This window comes from Somniosus microcephalus, chromosome 8, assembly GCF_052327205.1.
Source record: "Somniosus microcephalus isolate GS21.2 chromosome 8, FLI_Smic_1.0, whole genome shotgun sequence".
In the NCBI taxonomy this organism is placed as follows: domain Eukaryota; kingdom Metazoa; phylum Chordata; class Chondrichthyes; order Squaliformes; family Somniosidae; genus Somniosus; species Somniosus microcephalus.
The window spans coordinates 49,436,705-49,462,433 of NC_140994.1; the positions used below are offsets into that span (position 1 = coordinate 49,436,705).

A 25,729-nucleotide genomic window follows, 5' to 3' on the forward strand; every position below is an offset into this window, starting at 1 on the left:
CAACTATATTCAGTTGTGCACTCTAACTTCAACTATCACATCAAGCTATTTTTGCTGAATATTTTAATGCTGAGGCATTTGGGTGGTTTAAACAGTATTTCCCCCAAAAAGAAAAGGAGTCATTAAAGATGTATTATATGAAATACATCCTAAAGGATGCACAGTACTGGAGGGGGGGGGGGGAAGTACTATATAAGCAGATTATTTTCTATTATTAACATAATAATTTTAATGAACACTACTGCTTTTTATGAGAAATGTTTACCTTCAGTCCAGGGCGGTGTCCCCAGAGTATTGTCATTTTGCACGAGGTAAAGGTAGTTGTTCCTGCTCAGAATTAATTCATGAACTCAACGTCAGGACAACTGCTGAGCCTGGGAATGAATCAAGTAATAAAAAGAACACTTCAAATCCTAATATAGATCAGTCACCTGCTGACTCAGCCCATTGCTAACATTAGCAAAGTGGAAATCAATGCTGCCAGATGCAAAATGTTGGGTTTCCTTACAATTATGATGCTTTGGAGACTTTATTCAGTGGAACAAACTTGAAATAATTTTCAGTCCTGAAGTTCTTTTGCAGAACACAAAACCATAATATTTTATAGGTACTCATTCTATTCCCAATTTCTTTGATGCCATCAGGGAGAAAGAGACCAGGTACATTGAACAGCTCAATAGGCCTGTTGGGTTACCTGCTCTCTTATGATGTATAGTAGAAGAGCCAGGTGAGAAAGAGAATCCTGAGAATAAGGAATAAGCGTCACACCTTCTTAAATGATAGTATCCATTTTATTTTAGCTCAAATTTTAGTTACACCTAAAAAGAGCCTAGAAAGCAATCAAATGTCTGTTAAATGTAGCTATAAACAAAGTAGATAAAAACATATTGAACTGTACCAACTCAATTCCCACTGTGATCTGTGCAAAACTTTCCCCTCAGTAATTTGTCTTCAATGCTTGATGCGCCAAAAATCACATGACCAGCACATTTGTTTCAGAATAAGGTTTTGTAAAACATCATACAGCATTTTGTACAATAAACAGTTTCAAATTACAATCATTTGCAGCAGAAGTGATACAAAATGCTAGCAGATATTTTCTCAAGTAAACATTTAGGATACAGCTTCCTGCTGAGGAGTATTTTTTTTATTTTTTTTAAAAGTACATTATCAAAAGTGGTATACAAATTTCAACCTTTTCCTTCTTTATATTGTAAAAAAAAAGTACAGACACACTAAATATAAACCATCACAAAGTGATGATACAGGTTCATGCCAGTTCAGCCAGGCCATTGAGGGTGGTACAAAATAGGGACAAATTTCTTCTCTGGAAAGGGGGAAGCAGTCTCCCCCTCCCATCCTATTTATAAATCAGAACAAGTCAACCTGGGCAATGCTCTCAGTTCTAATGGCACACTGGCACAGGCCCCCGACAGTTTGTCTATCCATCCTCTCAAGTTCAAGAACACAAACAGGCATGGGAAGGCCCGGAATTAAGTCCTACAGATCAAAAGGTGTGTTTTTTTTTGCGGTTACTGAATTGGCACTCAGCTAGGGCAGGAGTTGAGGTGCTATATTTCACCTGATTTTGACACATGCCAAACACCCGGCTAACAGAAACAAAAATGCCCTCAGCACTTCTGGGCCTGCCACCTAGTAATCCTACTGGAAAGTGGACATGTGTGGACAGGATCAGGCTCCACTATAATGGCTGCTCAGCTTGCTGAAATGCACTAGCTTGGTTTACAAATGAAAAATGGCACTTGGAGGGTTGCCAGCAATTGTACACCAGCATTAACCAGCTTTTTCACATGAGGAATGAAGGAAAATGCAAGAAAAAATAGCAGAATCAATCTGAATACTTAGTTTGCAAATGAATTACCATGGTTTAAAGTTGTTTATCTTCTGGCACACATGTGAACAAAAATAAAACCAATTTATTTAGTTTTGAAACATTATAATAAAATTTTTTCTCTTCTATCAGAAACTGAAGCAAGTTTTTCTTTTACAAAAATTTCTAAATAAAACGCAATTTAAAAACTATCTTAAACATTAGCACATTGTCATCAATTCTATACAGTAGCACCAATGTTCAAGTATTATCTTCTTGATTTAATTAAAATTCAAAGTTTTAACTTTTCTCAAACATACCTTGGTGGAAAAAGCCCTGCTTGATAACCATTTAACTTCCTCTGGTTAGAAAACAAATGTTCTTCTGTATTTAGTACAATAGTACAGCACTGATCATTAGAGAGTTCAAGTACAACAGGTAATAATAATGCCAGCTGTTTTCATTAGGTGAATCTTGGCTAAGCTTGAAATCAGTAACTTGTAATATAAAATTATTAAGCAATTTAGACTTCTTGTAGAATCTTCATAATGTCATTAAAAAGTCTCTTAAAGGTGATGTTCTTCAGTTTTACATGAAGAATTAGCCAGCCATGATATGATTAATATGACCCTGAAACAGAAACATATTCACTATAACTTAATTTATAAAATTTCAATAGGATCACTTGCAGAAAAAGTATGCTTACCCTTTAAAACAAAACTACAGGAAACTTTGGTTTATCCGGAGGTTAATTGTCCGGAATGCTCGAGCCACCAGCAAAAATCAGGAGCCGTTTCATTAGTTTTTTTTTCTTTTCGTTGCTTTTTTTCACCAGTCAGGCTCTGCAAGGTCTCGCTGAAGCTGTTGCTAAGCTAGAGACGCTTGCAAGATACGGCCGACTATTTAGAAGCTGTTGGGGTTTGTTGCCAGATACGGAGCTCAAAATCTCCGTATGTTTCAACATTAGCGCTGGTTTGTCCGGCAGTTTTGATGGGACGGCAACAGCTCGGTCCCGTCGGTGCCGGATGGCACAAAGTTTCCTGTACATACAATGCAGAAAATAGCACGTCAAGTAAAAGTTGAAAAATTATAAATTGGTGTGGCAAAGCAAATGAGGTGGCGCTGTTTCTTCCAGAGGCCAGAAGAAATACCAGTCACAAGAGGTAATGGCAGCCACGCTTTCTGGGCATGACAGACAGCATCTCTGCCTGCCCAGTCTTCCATTCTCCCTCCCCAGCTCCCTTCAACTTTCTTCAGCTATTCGCTATTTTCCATCCTCATCTGGAGGCTTTGACTCTTTGTTGGGATATGGTGTCACAGCTGCTGGACAACTCTTGTCCCTTGCCTAAGTGGCTATTATTCATGCAAGCCACAAGAAACATTCAAACTAAGAAGCCTTCACAGCCAAGCCAGTCATCCACATGTGTGCTTCTGGTAAAATTTGGCAGATAGTGAACAGAAGACAGAACTCTGGCCAATTTTCCTCTCCTAACCCGGGTTGCTGAAGCCCTTGAGATCAACGAAATCCCCACTGAATATGGGATCTTCGTAGTCTGTATGACTCCGCAACTCACTGGATAGACTTCTTGAGTCATTGTGGAGCCTCAAGAGAAGCCGCCTTGACTCAGTGGTAGCACTCTTGCCTGAGTTCACGAGTTCAAGCCCCACTCCAGACACTTAAGCACATAATGTAGGCTGGCACTTCAGTACAGTATTGAGGGAGTGCTGTACTGTCGGATGAGACGTTAATCCGAGGTCCCATCTGCCCTCTCAAGTGGATGTAGAAGATCCCATGACACTATTTGAAGAAGAGCAGGGGAATTCTCCCCGTGCCCTGGTCAACATTTATACTTTAACCAACATCTAAAACAGATGGGGATGGAATTTCCTGTGTGTTTGCAACCAGAGACAATTGTAAAGCAAATACCCGACGTAAAAGGTAGAGAAAACTCATGTGGAAGTGTGTTATGCATGTAATTGCGCTACACTCTAACTTTCTTCATCTTATGTCCGTCTATTGATCCCTGTACCCAAATGCATCCCAGGTTCATTATTATGGCTCCGCCCCATGCTAAAGAGCCGAACAAGGGAATTTCCTGCAATTACACTGGTTCAAAATAAATGTAAAATTCAGCACAGAATTTTAGGCACAGCAGGAAATAGCCATTGTTCTGGTGTTTTATTTAAATTTTTTAAAAGATATTTTAAAAATTTATCTCTCACCGAGACCTGCACTGTATTTTCTGTTTCTTTGAATGTATTTTTATGGCTTCAGTATGAGTCACATTAAAAATTGAAAAGCTTCCGCGATTGGATTTTCTTAAACATGCTGTGCATAAATGATGGCGAGATGGCTTGAAGCTTTAAATGTCATACTTAAAAAATATACGGTGAGTGTGTCACGCTTTCCTCGGGTCCCGGTTGTTTACGCTGATTTCGGACGAATTTTAGGTTCCGGCGCATGCGAATGAGAGTGGCAGGAAATGTTGCGCAAATTGTCAATGGCGCTCAACACTGCAATCATCAGCAAACAGTCTTGCTTGTAACCTAATGATGGAGGAAAGGTCATTGATGAAGCAGCTAAAGATAGTTGGGCCTAGGACGCTGCCTCAAAGAACTCCTGTAGTGATATGTCAGCTTTGGCTCAGTGGTAGCAGTCTCACCTATAAGTCAGAAGGTTGGGTTTCAGAGAGTTGAGCCTATAATCTAGACAGGCACTTCAGTGCAGCACAGACATTAAACTGAGGTACCGCCTGCCCTCTTATCCAGACATAAGATCCCATGACACTATTTCGAAGAAGAGCAGGGTAGTTCTCCCGATGTGATGTCCTGGCCAACAGTTATTCCTCAACCAACATCTAAAAAACAGATGATCTGATCATTTATTTAATTGCTGTTTGTGGGAGCTTGCTGAGTGCAAATTGGCTGCCCGTTTTCAACACCAACAGTGACTACACTTCAAAAGTACTTCATTGGCTGTAAAGCACTGTGGGACATTCAGAGGACGTGAAGTGCTTTATAAACACAAGTTATTTCTTCATTTATGTCCTGGGCTGAGATGATTGGCCTCAAACAATCACAACTATCATCCTTTGTGACATGCCTGGATTCTTGCAATGGCAGAGCTCTGTTACAACAGTTAAAAATTTTAATGTTCAGAGTTCAGGGACAGTAACAGCCCTGCTCTCTAAACATTTAAGCTGACGTAAGGTAGATAAGGTAAGGCAATTTTGTTGCGACATGAGTGTGTCATTTATATTAAAAAAAAGAGATGTTGTTACTAGTTGCTGCAATTCAACTTGCAGTAAATAGTGTTCATGATGGATGTTCCACCAGGAGTCCCAAAAAGCACTGCATGATCTAGATGAGGAAGACAGGTTCATGACAGGGCAACAAATGCAGGGGCAATAAGACGTAGCCATCCTTGCACCAGAATCTGCATTTACTGGCCTATCTAGTCATTCCTGGGCATGTCAGGAGACCCATCTTTGATATTTCTGTTTCACAAAGGAGAATGCTACAAAGCTATACTATTGCTTGGAAGCCAACCTGCAGACACTTTGTACGACAGAGACAGCTCTTCCCATGGGCATGCATTAACATTTATACATTACCCGATCCTTCCTAATCACTGCAAGTGGCATATGCCAAATCAGTCAGCTGATCAGATGCATTAAGTAACAGAGGGCTTGTTTACAAGGTACAACACGTTCATCACTTTTCCTGAGGAAAGGAGGAATTCACTCGACAAAGCTCAGAATGTATCCCAGTGACAGGGTTACCAAGAGTACAAAGCATAGTAGGTGGCACCCATGCACTGTACAGATTATGAACCTGGCCTTCATCTTCCAATAGTCAAGGTGCAGCACTGCCCACTGGCACTTCAGGTCGGCATCCCCAAACATACCCACCTCATGTAGCAACACATCCATTTTACCAGCAATAAAAAGGGATGAGCTACACTGCTCTGCCACTTGTCTACAGATTATGTCACATGCCTCCAGATGGAGCTTCTCATTTCACTTTTCTCCAGGCAGTTCTCTCCTCTCCCCAGCAACGGTTGACAAAACATTTCAATTCATTTTGAAGTTTTAGAAAGGCTAAACAATTTTTTCCCCCTGATATGCAGCCACTTACCTTTAAATGTGCACATCCTTTAAATTTGAGCTGTTGTCTCTTAGGTTAGCTGCAAGGCTAAAGCTGTGCTGAGAGCTTATGGTAATTGTTCAAATGAGTTGACCCCACAAAATTTAAGTTATCTCACTGCGTGGTAAGCTAGCCGGGAATAACCATTCTCACCAAAGGTTTTCCTGATCTTTGAAAATGAGGGCTTCAGTATCATTTTATTAAATTTATGATTAATTTAAAGAAAATATTTGGTCAATTTGATGATCCGTTTCAACCTTCATTCATGTACCCTATCCTCTATTTATAAAGACTGTAAATTTATGTGTTCAATGTTCTGGACTTATTACATGCAGATAGCACCCTCTAGTGGTAGTTAGTGTATAGCAGAGTTAGTATACTGCAATAGGTCATTTGACCTTTCTTCCTGTTTGACCCTGGAAGTAGTATTCCAGGAAGAACCTGGCAGAGTTATGGAGAATCTGACATGAGGGATTCTCAATCCGGTGCCATCTCATCTTATATGCTAGCCAAGGCGCAATGTCTGTGAGTATCTTTGTTTAATAACAGGATAGCAACCTTGTCAGTGTAGTATTTGACAATACTAATAACTTCTTATAAGCAAAGTGTTAGTTACAGAAGTTTAGCTCAAGTGCCATTTAGTTATACAATTAGTCTATTCTATTGTTATAAATATGTTTATATCTTATGTAACATCTAATGTATAGTACTCAGTTCTATGTACAAAACATACTTTGTCTTTGTTTAGTTTCACAAATTTGTTCAAGTAAAGCTTCAAAACAGCAAACCCGCTTGTCGAGGAATTATTTGAATGAGTGTTTAGCTGGCTGGATAACTAGATAGGAGCACGTCTAGCGAGACCAGTACATTCAGTATTCCTCATGAAGTAATAAAAGTACTTACAGATTCACCTGCCAAACATCGAGGACAAGGCTTTGATGTGCCTGCTTGTACATGGTTTTGTTGCATCTTTGAAAAGAAAATGCTATTGTAAATAACTAAATTTGGTGATGTTAACATTAACTATCAAATAATCAACAGTAATCAGTGGTACTTCATAAAAAGTCATTAATTGCTTGAAAGACTGTATACGGACAGATGTATTATAATGAAAATTTACAAGTGGTTTCCTTGTGCATTGGTGCTCCAACATACTGCACCACAAAGTGAAAGGAGACAAGAGTGCACCAATGATTGCCACATTTTAGCTGTGTTATCATGGAGATTAACTAAAACAAGAGCTTTGCCACAGGAGGATAAGGGTGCCAAGTGGAAAGGGTGGGAAAATCAGAGTACAGTAAACTCTTTCGTATCCGGCACCGACGAGACCGGGATGGTGCCGGTTGATTAAAAATTCCAGATAACAGAGAGGTAGGCAATTTTTAATACACAAAAAAATAAAAACCAGTGACTAACTCGGCCACCGCGGGAAACTCGGACTCGGAAAAACAAACGGATTCGGCAAGATTACCGGCTATCTATTTTGCCGGTTATTAAAGAATTCCGGTTGATTAGGTGCCGTTCAAATGAGTTTGCTGTACTAGGAACAGGATGCCTACCACCTTCTTGGCTGGGAAATAGTGCACCACATACAGCTACTATGGAGGTAATTTCACCTTCACTAACAATAAACTGGTGAAATCATTGGAAATGAAAACCGTCCGAGTTCTATAACAGATGGGTGATCCACACCACCAGTTTACTGCCCAAGTGATGAAGGTGAAAATTACCCCTTGTCTTAATTATTTTTTAAGATGGGGAGGAGGGGGAAGGCATCCCTTTTCTTTTAGAATAATACTGTATCCCCAAAAGGATCAATGACATAAAAACAGAAAACACTGGAAATATGCAACATCAGTCTGTAAATCAAAAAGATAGGTTAACATTTCAGGTGCAGACCCTTTATCAGGACACACTAAAATGGTATGTATTTCCAACATTTTCTGTGTTCATTTCAGATTTCTAATATTTGGGGATAAAAAGAGGAAAAATTGAAAGGGATGAATGAGAACAGTGTAGTATGCTTATCTCAGGCGATAAATACACAAAATATAATTAGATTGCAACTACATGTTTTTATTTTACACAATTATTACTGATTTAACATATTCCAATCAGCAGTGTATTTTAAAATTTGCTTCAGACTGAAGTATTTCTGAATACTGTACCTCATTGACTATAATCAATTTGAAATTACTAGAAGAACTCCAATGCCTGCTGTACTCATACTATGGATAATTCCATGATCTCACATTTCCAGAAGGGACCCATGCTCAGAGAGTGTGGGTTTGAGATAGGGTTACTATCCATTACATGTTGAATGCTATGAAGTAAAGCAGGAGGGGAACACAATGTTGTCATTAGGGTCTGCTACCAATATGCTATAGGACAAATAACACTTATGCCAATATATTTAATGTTGTGCAATACCATTTATTCATCACCTCAATTTGCACCCATGATTAGTGAGAAGAACTGCAACTTCATCCTAGTATTATGCATAACTCAAAAAGTTCTCCAAGCGCAAGCTAGGTTTGGACGAACAAAATTTATAATTTGTACAACTAAAGATAACTCTACATAGCATGAAACTTTTTGTATACATCGTTATGCTTTACTTAAATCCTAGTGGCAACTCTTGAATGCATGAAGCTGTTGAACATTTCTTAATGTGAAGCATTCTAGAAATGAACTGAAAGGATTCATTAATTAGTGGTTAATATTTATGCACACCTCGGTTTGAGAATTAAAAATTGAATGATAAAATAAACTTGCTAGGTGGTAGAATTACACAGTATTTCTGTTCAAGAAAAGCAACTCTTAACCCTTTAATTGAAAGCAATGATACTATTAAGACATTTCATTTTACAAATAGCAATCTCTAAGTAGATATCAACTGTGAAAAGAAAAATTGTGCAGTACCACAAAAGCCAACTTGTCTACATAAGGCAGTGCAACTGTTCTACTCATCAATCCTGCAGGCTGAACATGCTTATGTAGATTCCGATGATCTATGGGGCTCCAGTTTCGCTGGGTATATGGTACATCATTTTCAACTGGAAAACTACCATCTAATCCTTGGCAAAACCGTTTCTGAAACAAAACAAAAAAATGTATTACACCAATTATATAAGTGAATACAAATCTGAGGTTTCTATTTAATACCAATATTCTGTAAAGTGTACTGAAGAGGTCAATACAAATCTCAAGCTATAATTAAGGGTAAATACAGCACTCTCAGTGTGGAGCCATGCTCAAAGAAAGCACAGGTCAGAGAATCAAGACTGCAGTGTTCGAAGCCCTACCGCTGAATGGCACTGTGCAATTTACCACCATAAATTTTATGATGACATATGACTTACTTTTTTAGTTTGATATTTTGACAATCTTGACCCTGAAATTATGCCATGGGTTACACTTAATGCATTTGTCTAAAATAGTGGAGAGAGGAATTTCAGATGAACCTGTTAGATGCTGGTATTTCACAGCAAAATTTCAGGTCCCCTGTTTTTAACAGGAGATTAAAAAGTAGCTCAAAATTAACATACAAATTTGAGGCTACAAATTTGTAACAATTTTTGATTTGAAATGAACTATTGTTATTTTTAATTTTACCTCAATTTCTCCCCTCTCCTGAAGACACCATCTCATGCTTGTGTCACCCCCAGTACCTCATCCCAGTGGCTATTCTTCACCTGCAAGACTAGACAGCAAATTTCAGCACAATCAGGGGTATTCTATCTCAGCTGCATCCTGTCCTCACCAAAGTGTGTACACCTCACTGCACAACAGAATGATTGGGCAATGATAGAGATTGATATTCCACCCCCCCCCCGGCTAGTCCAGGGGTACTAAGGTAAAATATATAGTGACTTTGCCAACATCAAGTAGCAGCATAGACTAGAGGCTACTAGAGTTAAGACTACTGAAGACAATTAACAAGGTAGAACCTCAATATACCTGTAGTTTTACAATGCTCTACAATCTGTTACTTCAAATAATGTGTTTAGTGGTTAGGCATAACAATGGAATTGGGTCAAATGATCGCAGGTTATTGGATAGCATAACCTCAGCCAAATACACCCATTGGAAAAAAGACAATTACATTGCTAGTGTCTTTCAACAAGTCTGTAACCTCAGATTGGATAGATCAAATGGTAATACTGTAGGTGTCATCTTCCAGTTGCCCTAGAGGGCACTAAAAGTTCCTTAGGTTATTTTAAATTAAAAAATAAGCCTTCCTTTTAATTTAATAGAATACTGTAGCAGTGACTTCTAATAGCCCACATTATGCTTGACATTAACACACTGGCTAAAGTTACTGTCTTAGTAATGCATTTTACAAATGGCTCCAAGGTACAATATTAAAACTAGACATGATAATTGATCAATTCAGATACTATATAATGTTAAAACATTGTTACTGCAGTAACAAGAGTGATGATTTGTCTAGAGATTACACAACAGAAATGGCTCTACTGGGCAACTGGAAACCTTATTACATAAGAAAATTATTATATATATCATCTATCAAGAGACTTAGGAATATGTTTAGTTGCGACAGGTAAGAGTTTGTTTAGTGATGAGCGCACCTTTCATTTCTCCTGTAGAGGATATGCACAGATTATTTTACAGGTCTAAAATTGGCAATACAAATCATGTGGTTGTACTTTAATATATCGAAACATTGTGCATTATTGTAGTAAAATTCTTAGCTTTATGTAAGTAGCACTTTGCACTAAAAAAATTGAGTGTTGCTTTAGTGAAGAGGTGAATCACTGATGTAATCCAGTAGAACTGTGGATTGGTTTAGCAAAGATATTTGCACCTGCAAATCCTCACCTAGTAAGCACCTAGTAACACCAGGTCTTGATGAAGAATAAAGTGGAAAAAATAATTCATCAGGCAAGTTACCCTATCCCGCTCTCTTTTTTTAATCTCCTGCCAGTGAAGGTGTAGTGCCACCTGAAGTGTGTGGTCTTGGTCATATCCAAATGGTTGACTAACATCACAAAAGGCACACACAAAAAACCATCTTCGCAGTAAAGTTAACCCGATATGTATTTTAGAATTACCAATTTATGGGATCATGTATCCTCAGAGTTGCACTCTATTTAAATAACTAGTGAAATCTCATGTAGAATTGCTCAGACCAAAAACGAAAGTGTCTTTGTTCCTGGAACTCTGCCTCTGTTTGTCAAACTCTCTAATTCTTTGTTTGTCTTCCACTTTTTGTGTCCATTGCTCACTCTGGATGGTTTTGACACGATATATACTGTTAATATCATTACAAAATCATTAGTAAGTTGAAACTACTGCATTTAACTAATAATAGAAAGGAAGGTCTATTTTTAATCTCTCCTTAGTTAAGCAGTGCTGAATCAATTATGGGATTGTACTATCACCCCAATTGAGATCAGCTAACTCAACATAGGCCAGTGATCAAATCAGGAACCTTTGTGCCCTGTTTGGCTCAGTAGCACTAATGCACTAAGCCACCAAGGCAATTTCAACAGAACTGGATTTGAGCTTTTTCTTTATATTCAATCTTATATTTTCCCTGCTTAGTAACATTTTTAAAATTGCAGTGGACTACTGGAGAAGGAAATAGCATGGCAACGTGCCCACAAGTTTAGCGGCAGGGTTGCAACATGACAGCTCCCACCCACCTCTTGTTTCTTACCCCAGCTTTCAAGTGGTTGCAATCTAAAACCCTGAATAAGACATGTAGTTTGGACCCAGCAAATCATGACCCTGCTGTAGTACTCCGGCCTCCTCAATAAACTTGCTGTTTCTTTTCCTATTCTTTGGTAAAATTCCTACAGCGAGCCTCCCAATGCACAAAATGTTTCCCAGCTGTTTACACTGTGTGAATACATCCTTCACTTCTCAAACAAAATTCACAATGGGCAACCTAAACAGAAATACTGATGCAAGAGTGTGAAATTATTTTTATTTTCTACTGACCGACACTGGCGAGTCATTCACCTCCTGCATCTACAACCAGAAGTCATGGCTTAATATGCATAATACTGAACACTAATGGTCTCTCTGGGGACTGGGAGAGAAAGACCTCTGCAAGCTACCACAAGAGGGCACTCAATCCACAGAAGTGTCTGTATCCAGCTTCGAGCTTTGACTTTTTCTCCACTACCATGGGGATACCAGGTTTTCTCTTCATAAGAATAATTCTGTTCAGAATTTATTAAACAGCTTGGACCCTGTCTCCAAACAGATAAATATTTTGAGAGAAGTTTTTCCTCAAACAGAATATATTGAACTTTCTCAATCTGTGGCAAAATGTATGCTAGCTACAGTATCACCCATCTCAGAACATACAGCATAACCAAAAACCAATCCTTCTGATCATAATAACTGCAATATTCCCAGCTGGATTTCTCCATAGTACAGCAGCACATTTCAGACCACTTGTGACTCATAATGATTTGGTTTATAAGTGAATTTTTCAATTTTAAAAACAAATGAAATACAGTTCCCAATTAAGTTAGTGAAGTGACAAATTGTTGTTCAGATATACATGTAGGCAGGTGATTCCCTTTTTCTACAGGAGCCAGGTGAAGGAGTTTAAAAAAAATCCAAGTTTTACATTGATCCGAGGACCAATGGCCTTTTCATCGCTAGACTGAGATTATCTTTGCATATCATCTAGCAGTTTTTCAACTCTTTCCAGCTTTAAAAAAAAATTCTAGACTATAAAACCCATTAACTGCCTCTTCATCACAGGAGCCAACATATCTGTCTTTTGACTTTTAACTGTTTATCTCCTCACCCCTAATTTGTTTAGTGTTTTTATGGAGCTTGCTTAACTTTCAGTTCTGCCCAAGGGTCTACATCCAAAATGTTAACCTATATTTTCTCTTTTCAAATCAAAATAGAAAATGCTGGAAACGCACAGAGGGTCAACATCTTAAATTTCCAGCATTTAGAATGTTTAAATCTCTCCAGTATACAAGAGGTTTTTTTCTCCTCCCATCCTAAATACACCTGCACCTCAGTAGTAGAACAGTGATTTTCATCCAACTGCCCGCATACTGAATCATAGAAATTTACAGCACAGAAGGAGGCCATCTTGTCTGTGCCGGCCGACAAAGAGCTATCCACCCTAATCCAACTTTCCAGCATTTGGTCCGTAGCCTTGTAGGTTACGGCACTAAGTGCATATCCAAGTACTTTTTAAATGTGATGAGGGTGTCTGCCTCTACCACCCTTTCAGGCAGTGAGTTCCAGGCCCTCTGGGTGAAAACATTTCTCCTCAAATCCCCTCTAAACCTCCTACCAATTACTTTAAATCTATGCCCCCTGGTTATTGATCCTTCTGCTAAGGGAAATAGGTCCTTCCTATCCACTCTATCTAGGCCCCTCATAATTTTATGCACCTCAATTAGGTCTCCCTTCACCCTTCTCTATTCCAAAGAAAACAACCCCAGCCTATCCAATCTTTCCTCATAGCCAAAAATCCCCAGCCCAGGCAACATCCTCGTAAATCTCCTCTGCACCCTCCCTAGTGCAATCACATCCTTCCTGTAATAGTGACCAGAACTGCACGCAGCATTCTAGCTGTGGCCTAACTAGTGTTTTACAGTATACAGTTCAAGCATAACCTCCATGCTCTTATATTCTATGCCTCAGCTAATAAAGGCAAGTATCCCGTATGCCTTCTTAACCACCTTATTACCTATCTTGCTACCTTCAGGGATCTGTGGACATGCAAGCCAAGGTCCCTCTGATCCTCTGCACTTCTCAGTGTCCTACCATTTATTGTGTATTCCCTTGCCTTGTCAGCCCTGCCCAAATGCATTACCTCACACTTCTCCGAATTAAATTCCATTTGCCACTTTTCTACCCACCTGACCAGTCCATTGATATCTTCCTGCAGTCTACAGCTTTGTTCCTCATTATCAACCACACGGCCAATTTTTGTATCATCTGCAAACTTCTTAATCATACTTCCTACATTCAAGTCCAAATTATTGATATATACCACAAAAAGCAAAAGACCCAGTACTGAGCCCTGCGGAACCCCACTGGAAACGGCCTTCCAGTCACAAAAACACTCTTCGACCATTACCCCTTTGTTTCCTGCCTCTGAGCCAATTTTGGATCCAACTTCCCACTTAACCTTGGATCACATGGGCTTTTACTTTCATGACCAGTCTGCCATGCGGGACCATATCAAAAGCCTCGCTAAAATCCATATAGACTACATCAAACGCACTACCCTCATCGACCCTCCTCGTTACCTCCTCAGAAAATTCAATCAAGTTAGTCAGACACGATCTTACCATGACAAATCCATGCTGACTGTCCCTGATTAATCCATGTCTTTCTAAATGAAGATTTATCCTGTCTCAGAATTTTTCCAATAATTTCGGAGGCACCAGCGGCCGCAGTGGGAAATAAAGCAGAGCAGAGGAACAGTGCGGACTTAATCGGAGGCACCAGTGGCGGCGGGACCTACCACGAATTCAAAAAAAACCCAAGATGTGATGTCATGGGACAGCAGGTAGGTGATCGGTTGGTTGGTGAGTATTAAGGTTTTTTTCTCTCTAACCTAGGAATAGTGGTTTAAACTAGGATCAGGAAACTATAACATACTGTATTAAATTTATAGCTTAACAAGTTAAACTAATTAATATAACTATAAATAATCATTGATTAAAGATTTTTTAACTAATTAAATAAATAAAATAAGTTTAGACTAAGATATGGTAGGGCAGGTTGTGTGCCTGGACTGCAGTATCTGGGAGTTTGTGGACAGCAAGGCTGTCCCGAGCAAACACATCTGCAGGAAATGTCTCCATCTCAAATCTCTCCAGCTCAGAGTCATTGAGCTGGAGTGCAAGTTGGAGACACTCCGACACATAGGGGAGGGGGAGGAATTGCTGGACAGTTTTATCCAGAATACAGTCACACCCCAGAGGAAAGCACAGGCTGAGGAAAGGGAGAGTGTGACTGTTAGGGAGACGGGTAGCGGGGATTTAGGAGAGGTTGAGAAGGAGGTCCCACAGACACTGGTCCTGCCCAACAGGTACGATGTACTTGCTACCTGTGAGGACAAGGAGAAACACTGCAGGAAGGACAGCCACAATGCAAACCAAGGCACCGTGGCTCAGAAGGCTGTCCAAAGGGGTGGAAGATCAGAATAGAAATGTGGTAGTGATAGGGGACTCTATAATTAGGGGGATAGATAACATACTCGGCAGCCAAGAACGAGAATCCTGAAGGGTGTGTTGCCTACCTGGTGCCAGGGTAAGGGATATCTCACGGCGGCTGGAGAGGAACTTGGAAAGGGAGGGTGGAAATCCAGTTGCCATGATATATGTTGGAACAAATGACATAGGTAGGGACAGGGAGGAGGTCCTGCTGAAAGAGCATCAGGAGTTAGGATCTAAATTAAAAAGCAGGACCTAGAGGGTAATAATCTCTGGATTATTGCCCGAGCCACGTGCAAATTGGCATAGAAGTAGACAGATCAGTGCTGGGTCCCCAACTCTTTACAATCTATATTAACGATTTGGAGGAGGGGACCGAGTGTAACACGTCAAAGTTTGCAGATGATACTAAGATGGGAGGGAAAGTAGTGAGTGAGGAGGACATAAAAAACCTGCAAGGGGACATAGACAGGCTAAGTAAGTGGGCAGAGATTTGGCAGATGGAATACAATACTGGTGAGGTTATGCACTTTGGCAGGAAAAATCGTAGAGCAAGTTATTATCTTAATGGCAAGAAACTTGAAAGTACTGAAGTACAAAGGGATCTGGGGGTCCTGGTGCACGAAACTCAAAAGGTTAGTATGCAGGTGCAGCAAGTGATTAAGAAGGCCAATGGAATGTTGGCTTTCATTGCTGGGGGATAGAATATAAAAATAGGGAGGTATTGCTTCAGTTGTACAAGGTATTGGTGAGACCGCACTTGGAATACTGCATACAGTTTTGGTGTCCATACTTAAGAAAGGACATACTTGCTCTCGAGTCAGTACAAAGAAGGTTCACTCGATTAATCCCGGGGATGAGGGGATGGACATATGAGGAGAGGTTGAGTAGATTGGGACTCTACTCATTGGAGTTCAGAAGAATGAGAGGCGATCTTATTGAAACATATAAGATTATGAAGGGGTTGGATCGGGTGGATGCAGGGGGGATGTTCCAGATGATGGGTGAAACTAGAACTAGGGGGCATAGTCTTAGAATAAGGGGCTGCTCTTTCAAAACTGAGATGAGGAGGAACTACTTCACTCAGAGGGTGGTAGGTCCATGGAATATGCTGCCCCAAAAAGCTGTCGAAGCTACATCATTACATAAATTTAAAACAGAAATAGACAGTTTCCTAGTAGAAAAGGGAATTAAGGGTTACGGGGAGCGGGCAGGAATTTGGACATGAGTCTAGGTTCGGATAGGTCATGGCCCTGTGGGTAGCGGAGCGGGCCCAGGGGCCGTGTAGCCTGATCCTGCTCCTGTTTTCGTGTGTCTAATGCTGTTAGATTCAGGAGATAGTCCTGTCATAGTGGATTGGCGGTTAGGATCAGATCAGCCATGATCTTATTGAATGGCGGAGCAGGCTCGAGGGGCCAATTGGCCTACTCCTGCTCCTATTTCTTATGTTCTTAATTAACATGTGGCTAAAGAGCTGGTGTGGGAAAGAGAGGTTCCTTTTCATGGGACATCTGGCACCAGTTCTGGGACAGGAAGGAGCTGTACCGATGGGATGGGCTCCACCTGAACCGGGATGTGGCCCGTGTCCTAGCGGAAAAGATAAATCGGGAAGTGGCAAAGGCTTTAAACTAGTGAGATGGGGGGAGGGATCTACAAGAAACTTAACCAGCCTAAATATAAAAACAGGAAAGGAGCACAGGAAAGAATAAAGTAAGGGAGGTCATTCGTGGCAAGGGAAGAGAGAGAGTTATAGAACAGAAATCTAAAAAGATGGTTAAACATAAAGTGAAAGGAAATCCTATTAAAAATGAGTTAAACTGTCTGTACAGCAATGTACACAGTGTCCGTAATAAAACAGGGGAGCTGAGGGGGCAATAATACGTTGTGAGGAACCAGATGTAGTAGGGATTACTGAGATATGGCTACAGAAAAATCAGGACTGGGAATTAAACATTGCAGGGTATAACATATTTAGAAAAGATAGGGAGGGAAAAAGGGGAAGTGGAGTTGCTGTACTTATTAGAGATAACAATGACAGTAGAAAAAAGTAACACCGATATCAGCAAGACAAAAATAGAATCCATATGGATAGAGATAAAAGATAATAAAGGATAAATCACACTAATAGACGTAGTCTAGTGGAAGGGAGGTGGAGGAAGAAATAGGCAGACAAATTAGGGAAATGAGTCATATACATAGAATAATCATCATGGGGGATTTCAACTAGCCCGATATTAATTGGACAGAAGAGGTAGGTAAAGGGGATAAGGGAATGGAGTTCCGACTCCTTTCTAACCCAATATGTAAAAAGTCCAACACGGGAGGATTCGATATTAGATCTAGTAATGGGGAATGAACCGGAGCAGATAAGAGAAGTAAAGGTAGGGGAACATATAGGCAATAGTGACCATAATATAATACGCTTTAAGATAATAATTGAGAAGGGCATAAGTATGACAAGAAACAGGTTAATAGATTGGAGAAAAACTGATTTTGAGGGGCTGAGAATAGAACTTGGGAAACAAAATAGGCAATAATATTGGCAATGGGAAACATTTAAAACAGTGTTCAACAGAGTGCAGGAAAAAGATATTTCGCTAAAAGGAAAGAACAAACTAAACAATAATGAGACTCCATGGATGAATAAAGCCATAAGAGAACAATTGAGGGTAAGGAAAGTGGCATACACTAAGTACACAGACAGCAGGGGAGTGCATGAGAGAGAATATGAAAAGATTAGGAGGGAAGTCAAAAAAAATTAGGGAGGCAAAGAGGAACTATGAAATTAAATTATCAAGGAACATTAAAAAAAAGTAAAATATTTTATAGGCACATCAATAAAAAAAGGTTGGGATGGGAATAGGGCCATTAAGGGATACACAATACCACAGGTAACGATAGAGAGATGGCAGAAATATTAAATAATTATTTTGCTTCAGTATTTACCAGGGAGATAGAACAGGTGGACATGACATTGGATGATGAGATTAGTAATGAGATAAGTGCATTTAAAATAAAAATGGGGATATATTAAATAAATTAATCAAACTCAGAGGATAAAACCCGTCCCGGATGGATTGCATCCACGCATTTTAAAAGAATCTAGGGAAGAGATAGCAGAGGTATTACTACGCATATTGAATAATTTGTTAGAAAAAGGTATAGTGCCAGAGGACTGGCGGATAGCTTACGTAATACCGATATTTAAGAAGGGGGATAGAACATGTCCAGGGAATTATAGCCAGGGAATCAGCTTAACATCGGTGGTAGGAAAAACAATGGAATCCCTACTAAAGGAAAAAACAGAACATATAGAAACCATAAATATAATAGTAGTCAACATGGATTTCAAAAGGGAAAGCCTTGCTTGACCGACCTTATTGAATTTTTGAAGAGGTAACAGAGAGAGTAGACAATGGCAATGCCATAGATGTAATTTATCTGGATTTTCAAAAGGCCTTCGATAAGGTACCTCATAATAGACTGATAAACAAGGTCAGAGAATGCGGAATCAGCGGACAAGTAGCAGAATGGATTGCTGGCTGGCTTCAGGACAGAAAGCAGAGAGTAGGAGTAAAGGCTAGCTATTCACAGTGGCAGAAGGTGGGTAGTGGTGTTCCACAAGGATCAGTGCTGGGACCACTGCTGTCCACAATTTACATTAGCGATCTAGACTTAGTAATCAAAAACATAATTTCTAAATTTGCGGATGACACCAAATTGGGTCAATTAGGAGGACTGCAACAAGTTACAGGAGGACATTAATAAACTTGCAGAATGGGCATATAATTGGCAAATGAAGTTCAACACAGAAATGTGAGGTATTACATTTTGGTAGGAAGAATAGGGAGGTCACATCACTTGGAGAGTGCGAGTCTAGGTGGGGTAGAGGAACAAAGGGATCTAGGAGTACAAATACACAAATCACTAAAAGTTGCGACGCAGGTTAGCAAGGCCATAAAAAAGTAAACCAAGCACTAGGGTTGCAAAATTCTGGGAATTTTTAAAAGAGGAAACTTTCCATGGGAATTTTTGGGAATTGAGTTTTTTTGCACACTGATGGTTTTTGTCTCTGACCCTTATATTATCTTTGTCGTCAAAATAGACATACTGTTCCATACAAATAAAAACAGGCTTTCAAAACTTTATTTAGGTTATAATTTTGAACTTTATTGAACCCCCACAAAAAAGACCCATCTAAAATAAAATAAAGAGCATCAGCTTATTTAGCCTGTAATTTGTCCTTATTTTGTCACTTTGAGTTTTCTACTCATGAGTCTTCCGAGTCTCCTACTCATCATTGCTCCTCCCGATTCTCTGACTCTGGCTCGGACGTGTCCATTTCCTCCTCTGTGTCACTGTCTAGCTGTGTGGTGGACACTTCTGTATCTGGCTCAATAAGTTGTAGGTTCGCCCGGATAGCCACCAGTTTCTCCACTCTCTTGTTAGTCAGCCTGTTGCGCACCTTTGTATGCGTATTCCCAAAAAGTGACCAGTTTCGTTCAGAGGCCGCGATGAAGGTGGGATTTGGAGTATCACCAATGCAATGGGTGACAGGGCTTCAGATGCACAAAGTCCCTTCCACCAGGTATGTGCACTGATACGCTTGCATGATTCCCATATCCCGTCCCCATTCCAAAGACCTTGCTTGGTAGAGAACTTTGCCAGACTTCCCAGAACTTTGCCCACGTCCAGATTGAGGTGGCGAGAGGATAGAAATCACACTAAGCGCTGTTGATCTGTTCTCCAGAAAGTATTGGTCTCCCAACATGCTTTGGGTCCAGCATGTATGCTGCAGCATGAATCGGCTTGACACAAAATTCTTGACGCGTCTGTATGAATTGAACAATTGCCTTCTCCTCTGCTTTGAGCAGCAGGGATGTGGGTAGGGCAATGCTGATTTGTTCTTTTAAATTAGTAAAAAGCCTGAGAACATCTGACAAGACAGCGTCATCTCCTTCAATCTGAGCAATTGCAGATGCTACTGGTGAGAGTAGTTTAAGGCTGCTAACCACTCTCTCCCAAAACACATCATCCAGCAGTATTTTCTTGATGGTGGTTTCCATATCCCCAGACTGGGATATTGCCATTTCTTGCAGCGACTCCTTACCCTCCAGAAGGCTGTTGTACATTATCACAACGCCACCCCATCTAGTGTTGTTGGGCAGCTTCAGTGTGGTGTTCTTGTTCTTTGTCATTTGCTTGGAATTGTAGGTTGCTGCAACTACCTGTTTTTCCCTGACATACTTAACAACTTGCTGTGAGTGAAGTTGTTGCATTTGGATAAATGCTGCTGCATCTTTGTGGCATTCTTTACATATGGCTTTGTACAGTGTTTGCACATGTATAGTCTTTCCATCTTTAATGCCTGGGGTAAAATGCTTCCACACATCCGACGGTAAATGTGGCATTGTTCTATGCAGAGAAATAAAGGGCATTCGGATCGGTGTCGAACTGCGGTCAATCAGCACGATTGCAACAGGGTGAGTAAATTTTTCCTGATGCTCCATGTGATGAAAGCATGACCTTTGCACGCACGACGCTACATCACCAATAGAGGGAGCTAATCGCTCATCCACCCAATCAGGACACATTTGTTCACTTCACAGTCACACACAAAACTTGTAATTATTAAAACAAGCAAAGTAAGAAGATAAACATATATTGATTAAGAAATTCCTTAATAATTAAGATTCCATCTCGGTTAGTAATTTTAAGAGGGGACCTGTGGAGAAAAAAAATTATGCTAGCATGTGCTTTTTTGGGCAAAATTCCCAAGCTAAACTTTCCACCCCTTCGCAACCCTACCAAGCACTAGGGTTTATTTCTAGAGGGATAGAATTAAAAAGTAGGGTAGTTATGCTAAACCTGTATCGAACTTTGGTTAGACCACACTTGGAGTACTGCGTACAGTTCTGGTCGCCATATTATATAAAGGATATAGAGGCACTGGAGAGGGTGCAGAAAAGATTTACAAGAATGATACCAGAAATGCGAGGATATACATATCAAGAAAGGATGAACAGGTTGGGTCTCTTTTCTCTTGAAGAAAGGCGGCTGAGGGGTGACCTAATAGAGGTCTTTATCCACTCTATCAGAATTTTTCATAATTTTAGAGAGAGAATGTTTCCACTTGTAGGGAAGAGAATAACTAGAGGCCATCAATATAAGATAGTCACCAAGAAATCCAATAGGGAATTCAGAAGAAACTTATTTACCCAAAGAGTGGTGAGAAAGTGGAACTCGCTACCACAGGGAGTGGTTGAAGCAAATAGTATAGATGCATTTAAGGGGAGGCTAGACAAGCATATGAGGGAGAAGGGAGTAGCGGGTTATGCTGATAGATTTAGATGAGGAAAGACGGGAGGAGGCTCATGTGGAGCATAAATGCCGGCGTGGACTGGTTGGGCCGAATGGCCTGTTTCTGTGCCGTATATCCTATGTAATTTTCCCACCGCCGAGGTTAGGCTGACTGGCCTGTAATTACTCGGTCTATCCCTTTCTCCCTTTTGAAACAATGGTACCACGTTAGCAGTCCTCCGGCATCACACCTGTAGCCAGAGAGCATTGGAAAATGATGGTCAGAGCCCCTGCTATTTCCTCTCTTATTTCTCTTAACAGTCTGGGATACATTTCATCCAGGACTGGGGATTTATCCACTTTCAAAGATGCTAAACCCTTAATACTTCCTCTTTCATTATGTTTATTTCATCTAATATTTCACACTCCTCCTCCCGGATTGCAATGTCTGCATCGTCGTTCTCTTTTGTGAAAACAAATGCAAAGTATTCATTAAGAACCATACCCATGTCTTCCGCCTCCACACACAGGTTACCCTTTATGTTCCCCTATAGGCCCTACTCTTACTTTAGTTATCCTCTTGCTCTTAATGTCTTTATAAAACATCTTTGGGTTTTCGTTGATTTCTGAGTTTCTGATTGGAGAATAGGATCATGAAAGGGAGACAGCAATTGGAAAGAAGTCAGATTCTGGAGGATGGGGAGGCGGAATGGAGGGGAAGACATCAATTGACAAAGAGAGAGACTCACATGTGCACCTTCTAGCAGTTGATTACAAAACAGAGCTTCATCGATGCCTGGAGGTTCCCTTCCACCATCTTAACTCAGAAAAGCACATGGTGTAACCAAAGAGAAGAGAAATTCAACTTGGTGTGTGTGTCATCTTTTAAATATATATATCTTTAAAAAATAACATAATATTTTACAAGAGTGAAAAATGCTTTAGAGATTAGATTTTAAAAACATAGCCTATCCAAATGTGAAATTCTAATAAATGCATTATTTCTAGTTATATTGCAACTATTACATTTATAGCCCAATTTCATGTGTTATTGTCCATATTCCAATCTATAAATGGTTCAGAGCTCAAAACAATTTTTAAAACTTGATTGGTAGTACTGCTAGACGTAATTGAAAGCCGACTAAGAGCTGAAGGAATCCGATTAACAGTGTTTTACAACTGTATTGACCAATTGAGGCAGATGCTGTACATCACAGCACATTAATGATTCAAAGCTAGAGCATTTTGTACAGCAAATTGTAATGCTATACAGTTAATCTGAGCCCTCTAGCTATACACAAGAGAATCACACTAATTCTAAAAATTGGAATTTTCACATTTTTCAAAATTTACTTTGTTTCAATGAGTGCGGATGACATCATATGGGGAACTTTCTTGGAGGAGATTCCAAATCCTATGTGAGAACCGAAATACAGACATTAGCTGTACTCATTCATCCAAGTTGTTTCAGTAATCTTGTCAACTATCTATATTAATCCACAGGTCAGGCAGTACCTGTGGAGCGTGAAACAGAGTTAACGTTTCAGGTCAATGACCTTTCATCATCGACCTGAAACGTTAACTCGGATTCTCTCCACAGATGCTGCCTGACCTACGAGTATTTCCAACATTTTCTACTTTTATTTCAGATTTCCAGCATCCGTTGTATTTTGCCTTTGTCTATATTTATCCTATTTACTTAGCTCTCAGACCAGTTCTGCAAAGGTGTCAACAGCACTCATTGCTGAAACAAAAATATCAGCACAAAAAGCTAGAGATAATGACAGCTTATTACTTTTTTCATGCTGAAATACCTAATTCCAACATCTCTACCTTACAAGCATTATCAAAATAAACAACTACTATTGGCTTGGTTAGGAAATTCGAGCAGTTGGAAACTTAAATCATATCTCTCAGCACCACATTTCACTTTCAATTGAATTAGTGCAGAATTCTATAAACGGATTAAGTAAAGTCTATGTTGAGTTCCAGGACATTTTTTTTTTTTAAACTGTGCAACCAGCTGAAAAGAAATGCACAAGTGCTATCAATGGTGTTCTGTAACCAACTGCTGAAATATTTACAAGAACAATCCACACACCAATGTTCCTTTCTACACTCCAGAGAGAGGGAGAGAGAGGAAAAGGGAAGAGAGTCTGAAATTTTGGAGAATGGCTCTTTTGTTCCAAGGACAAGACAACCCATAATAAACAGAAGTGACCTAGCAACAGGTGGCAAACCCCCGACCTCCACCCTCTCGCCCCTTATGAGGAAGCACTTTGAATCCTGGCAAAGAAATATATTAGAGATGGGGATGCAAGAGCGCATGTGGCAGCTGTGGGTTCATGATGACATTCTGCTTCTCTCCCATCCTAGTCTAACTTTTAATAATTTTCATTGAACCCTATCGAGAAACTTTTGTGCCACTCCTACTCAAACTGACAGCTGACCTCTGCTCTTCAGAAAATGTATCAAATATCTTGTCCACTTTTCCTCTTCTAGATGTGCCAAAGGAAGATGACACAGGTCCTACTGCATCAAACACTGCCAGCAGTTCACAGCACAAATCCATCACTTGCTCTGTCCCCCAAGCACCAGATCCACTCCAAGAGAGTTAGATAGTGAGCAAGGGAGCACCCTTGGTGACAGATAAAGCATCCGTGAGCTTGAGCAGCTGCTGGTGGCACAAGGAGGGAGACACGACTAGCTGCAGGGTTAGGATGTGTAACCTCTCTGCTGAGGTATCTGGAATGTTCAGCTCATTAGGTTATGCTGGATGCTGGCAGAGCATTAAGCAGTGGTATGTGCGCTGGAGACCATATCAGTGTTCTGCAAAATTCATCTCAAGTAAAAGAATCCACTTGCAGACACAGTACATTAGATGATGGTTTTACAATACTGCAAGCCATCATGGAGGCCCCACAGAGGCAGTCTGCACTTCTTCCATGGATGCTCAGATTGCTGTCATAGATGCTTGGGCTTCTAGAATAGAGAAGGCGGTCTGTTCCAACTTCAACTGGCTAGACAACCAGTTGTACAACATGAACATTTGGCCAGCTTTTCCACAAATCAGTGGCCATGCAAAGCACTGCCCAGTACTAGTGGCATGGGCACACTGAAAGTCTCTCAACATGGTAGCACATGCATGCCCTTCCACCAGCCCCCTCCGATGCCGGCAGGTGTGGCAGAAAGGACTCAGGACGACGCTTCACATGCAGTAGCACAAGACGTGCAGTCTGCAGCAGGTCTATCTCAATACTCAGTTGCCGTGAAATGAAGGGGGGGGGGGGGGCATTTCAATCTCAAGACGCTCCTGTCAGAAAACAGCAGCCATCCAGCTCATGCGTTACTTGAGTGGCAGACGTACAAGATTAGATTGAAGACTGTGCAGATCACATACTGGCACCAAGTATGGTGACAAGCAGCACTAGGCACATACACGGAGGGCTTTCAAATAAAATGATGATGGCACTAAAGTTGTTGTGGGAACAAACATTATTTTTGGAAAGGTGCGGAGGTTGCTTTTGTTAGGTAGTATGAATCCAAACTTTCTGCATTGTTGAGTACAGGGAAGGGTCTGTAGATGCTGGCACATTTGTAGAGGGAAGATGAACACAGAACTGCTAATACATTAATCAGAATATGGCAGTCCTGTACAAGAATGGCACACATGTTGCTTGCAGCCAGATTGTCCTCTTGCTGAGCACGGAGGCCTTCCTCTTCTGGGGCTTCCCTGATAAAACCTCTATTAGTAAAATAGCATGCAGCACACAACCATAATCATTGAAACCACAGCAAGAACATATTGCAGTTGCAGGACATCTCCACATTGATCTTGACACCTGGTGCATATTCAGCATGCAAATGGTGTGCTTAATTATTACTTTGGTGCATAAATGAATGAATCTCATTATACCAGCACTAATCTTGACACCTGTGTGATTTCCCAGGACGCATCAGCCATGGTTGCATAGAACAGCCTTGATCTCTCAGAAAGCACCCTGAGATTTTCCCTTCTGGGTGAAAGAAGGCTGGCGGAGTCGACGGCCTTAAAATGAAGGCAAGGTAGTGTTATTGAGCATTCACTTGCAGAACACAGTCCTGCTGGACACAAGAATTTAAGTATTCCTATGTAGGTGGCGGCACTGAGCAAGAGGGCTTGTAGGGCCACATCAGTGCAATGTATGGCTCCTACAGGAATCTTGCCACTTCTAAAACTGGAGCAATGTCCACTGGGAAGGAGATCACAAACAGTTGCAGATGAGGAAGGTCATTCAAC

At 40.4% G+C, this 25,729-nt stretch overlaps 1 protein-coding gene across 1 annotated transcript; it reads right to left on the reverse strand.

Annotated features, from left to right (window-relative positions):
• Positions 1-769: 769 nt before the first annotated feature.
• On the reverse strand, positions 770-24,022 carry LOC147113511 (uncharacterized). The gene is made up of 4 exons (XM_085996132.1): positions 23,894-24,022; positions 8,900-9,070; positions 6,881-6,946; positions 770-2,461 (listed from the first exon to the last, which is right to left on the reverse strand). The coding sequence occupies exons 1-4, from the start codon at positions 24,020-24,022 to the stop codon at positions 2,432-2,434; spliced, it is 396 nt and encodes a 131-aa protein (XP_085852258.1). The 3' UTR covers positions 770-2,431.
• Positions 24,023-25,729: the final 1,707 nt, after the last annotated feature.

Excerpts from the sequence above, each read along its gene's own strand:
- LOC147113511 (XM_085996132.1), bottom strand. The coding sequence starts at position 24,022 with ATGGATTTGTGCTGTGAACTGCTGGCAGTGTTTGATGCAGTAGGACCT. Across the intron at positions 9,071-23,893 it reads CTGAAGAGCAGAGGTCAGCT|AAACGGTTTTGCCAAGGATT; the intron begins GTCAGTTTGAGT and ends GTTTTGTTTCAG. Across the intron at positions 6,947-8,899 it reads TAGACAAGTTGGCTTTTGTG|ATGCAACAAAACCATGTACA; the intron begins GTACTGCACAAT and ends TTCTTTTCAAAG.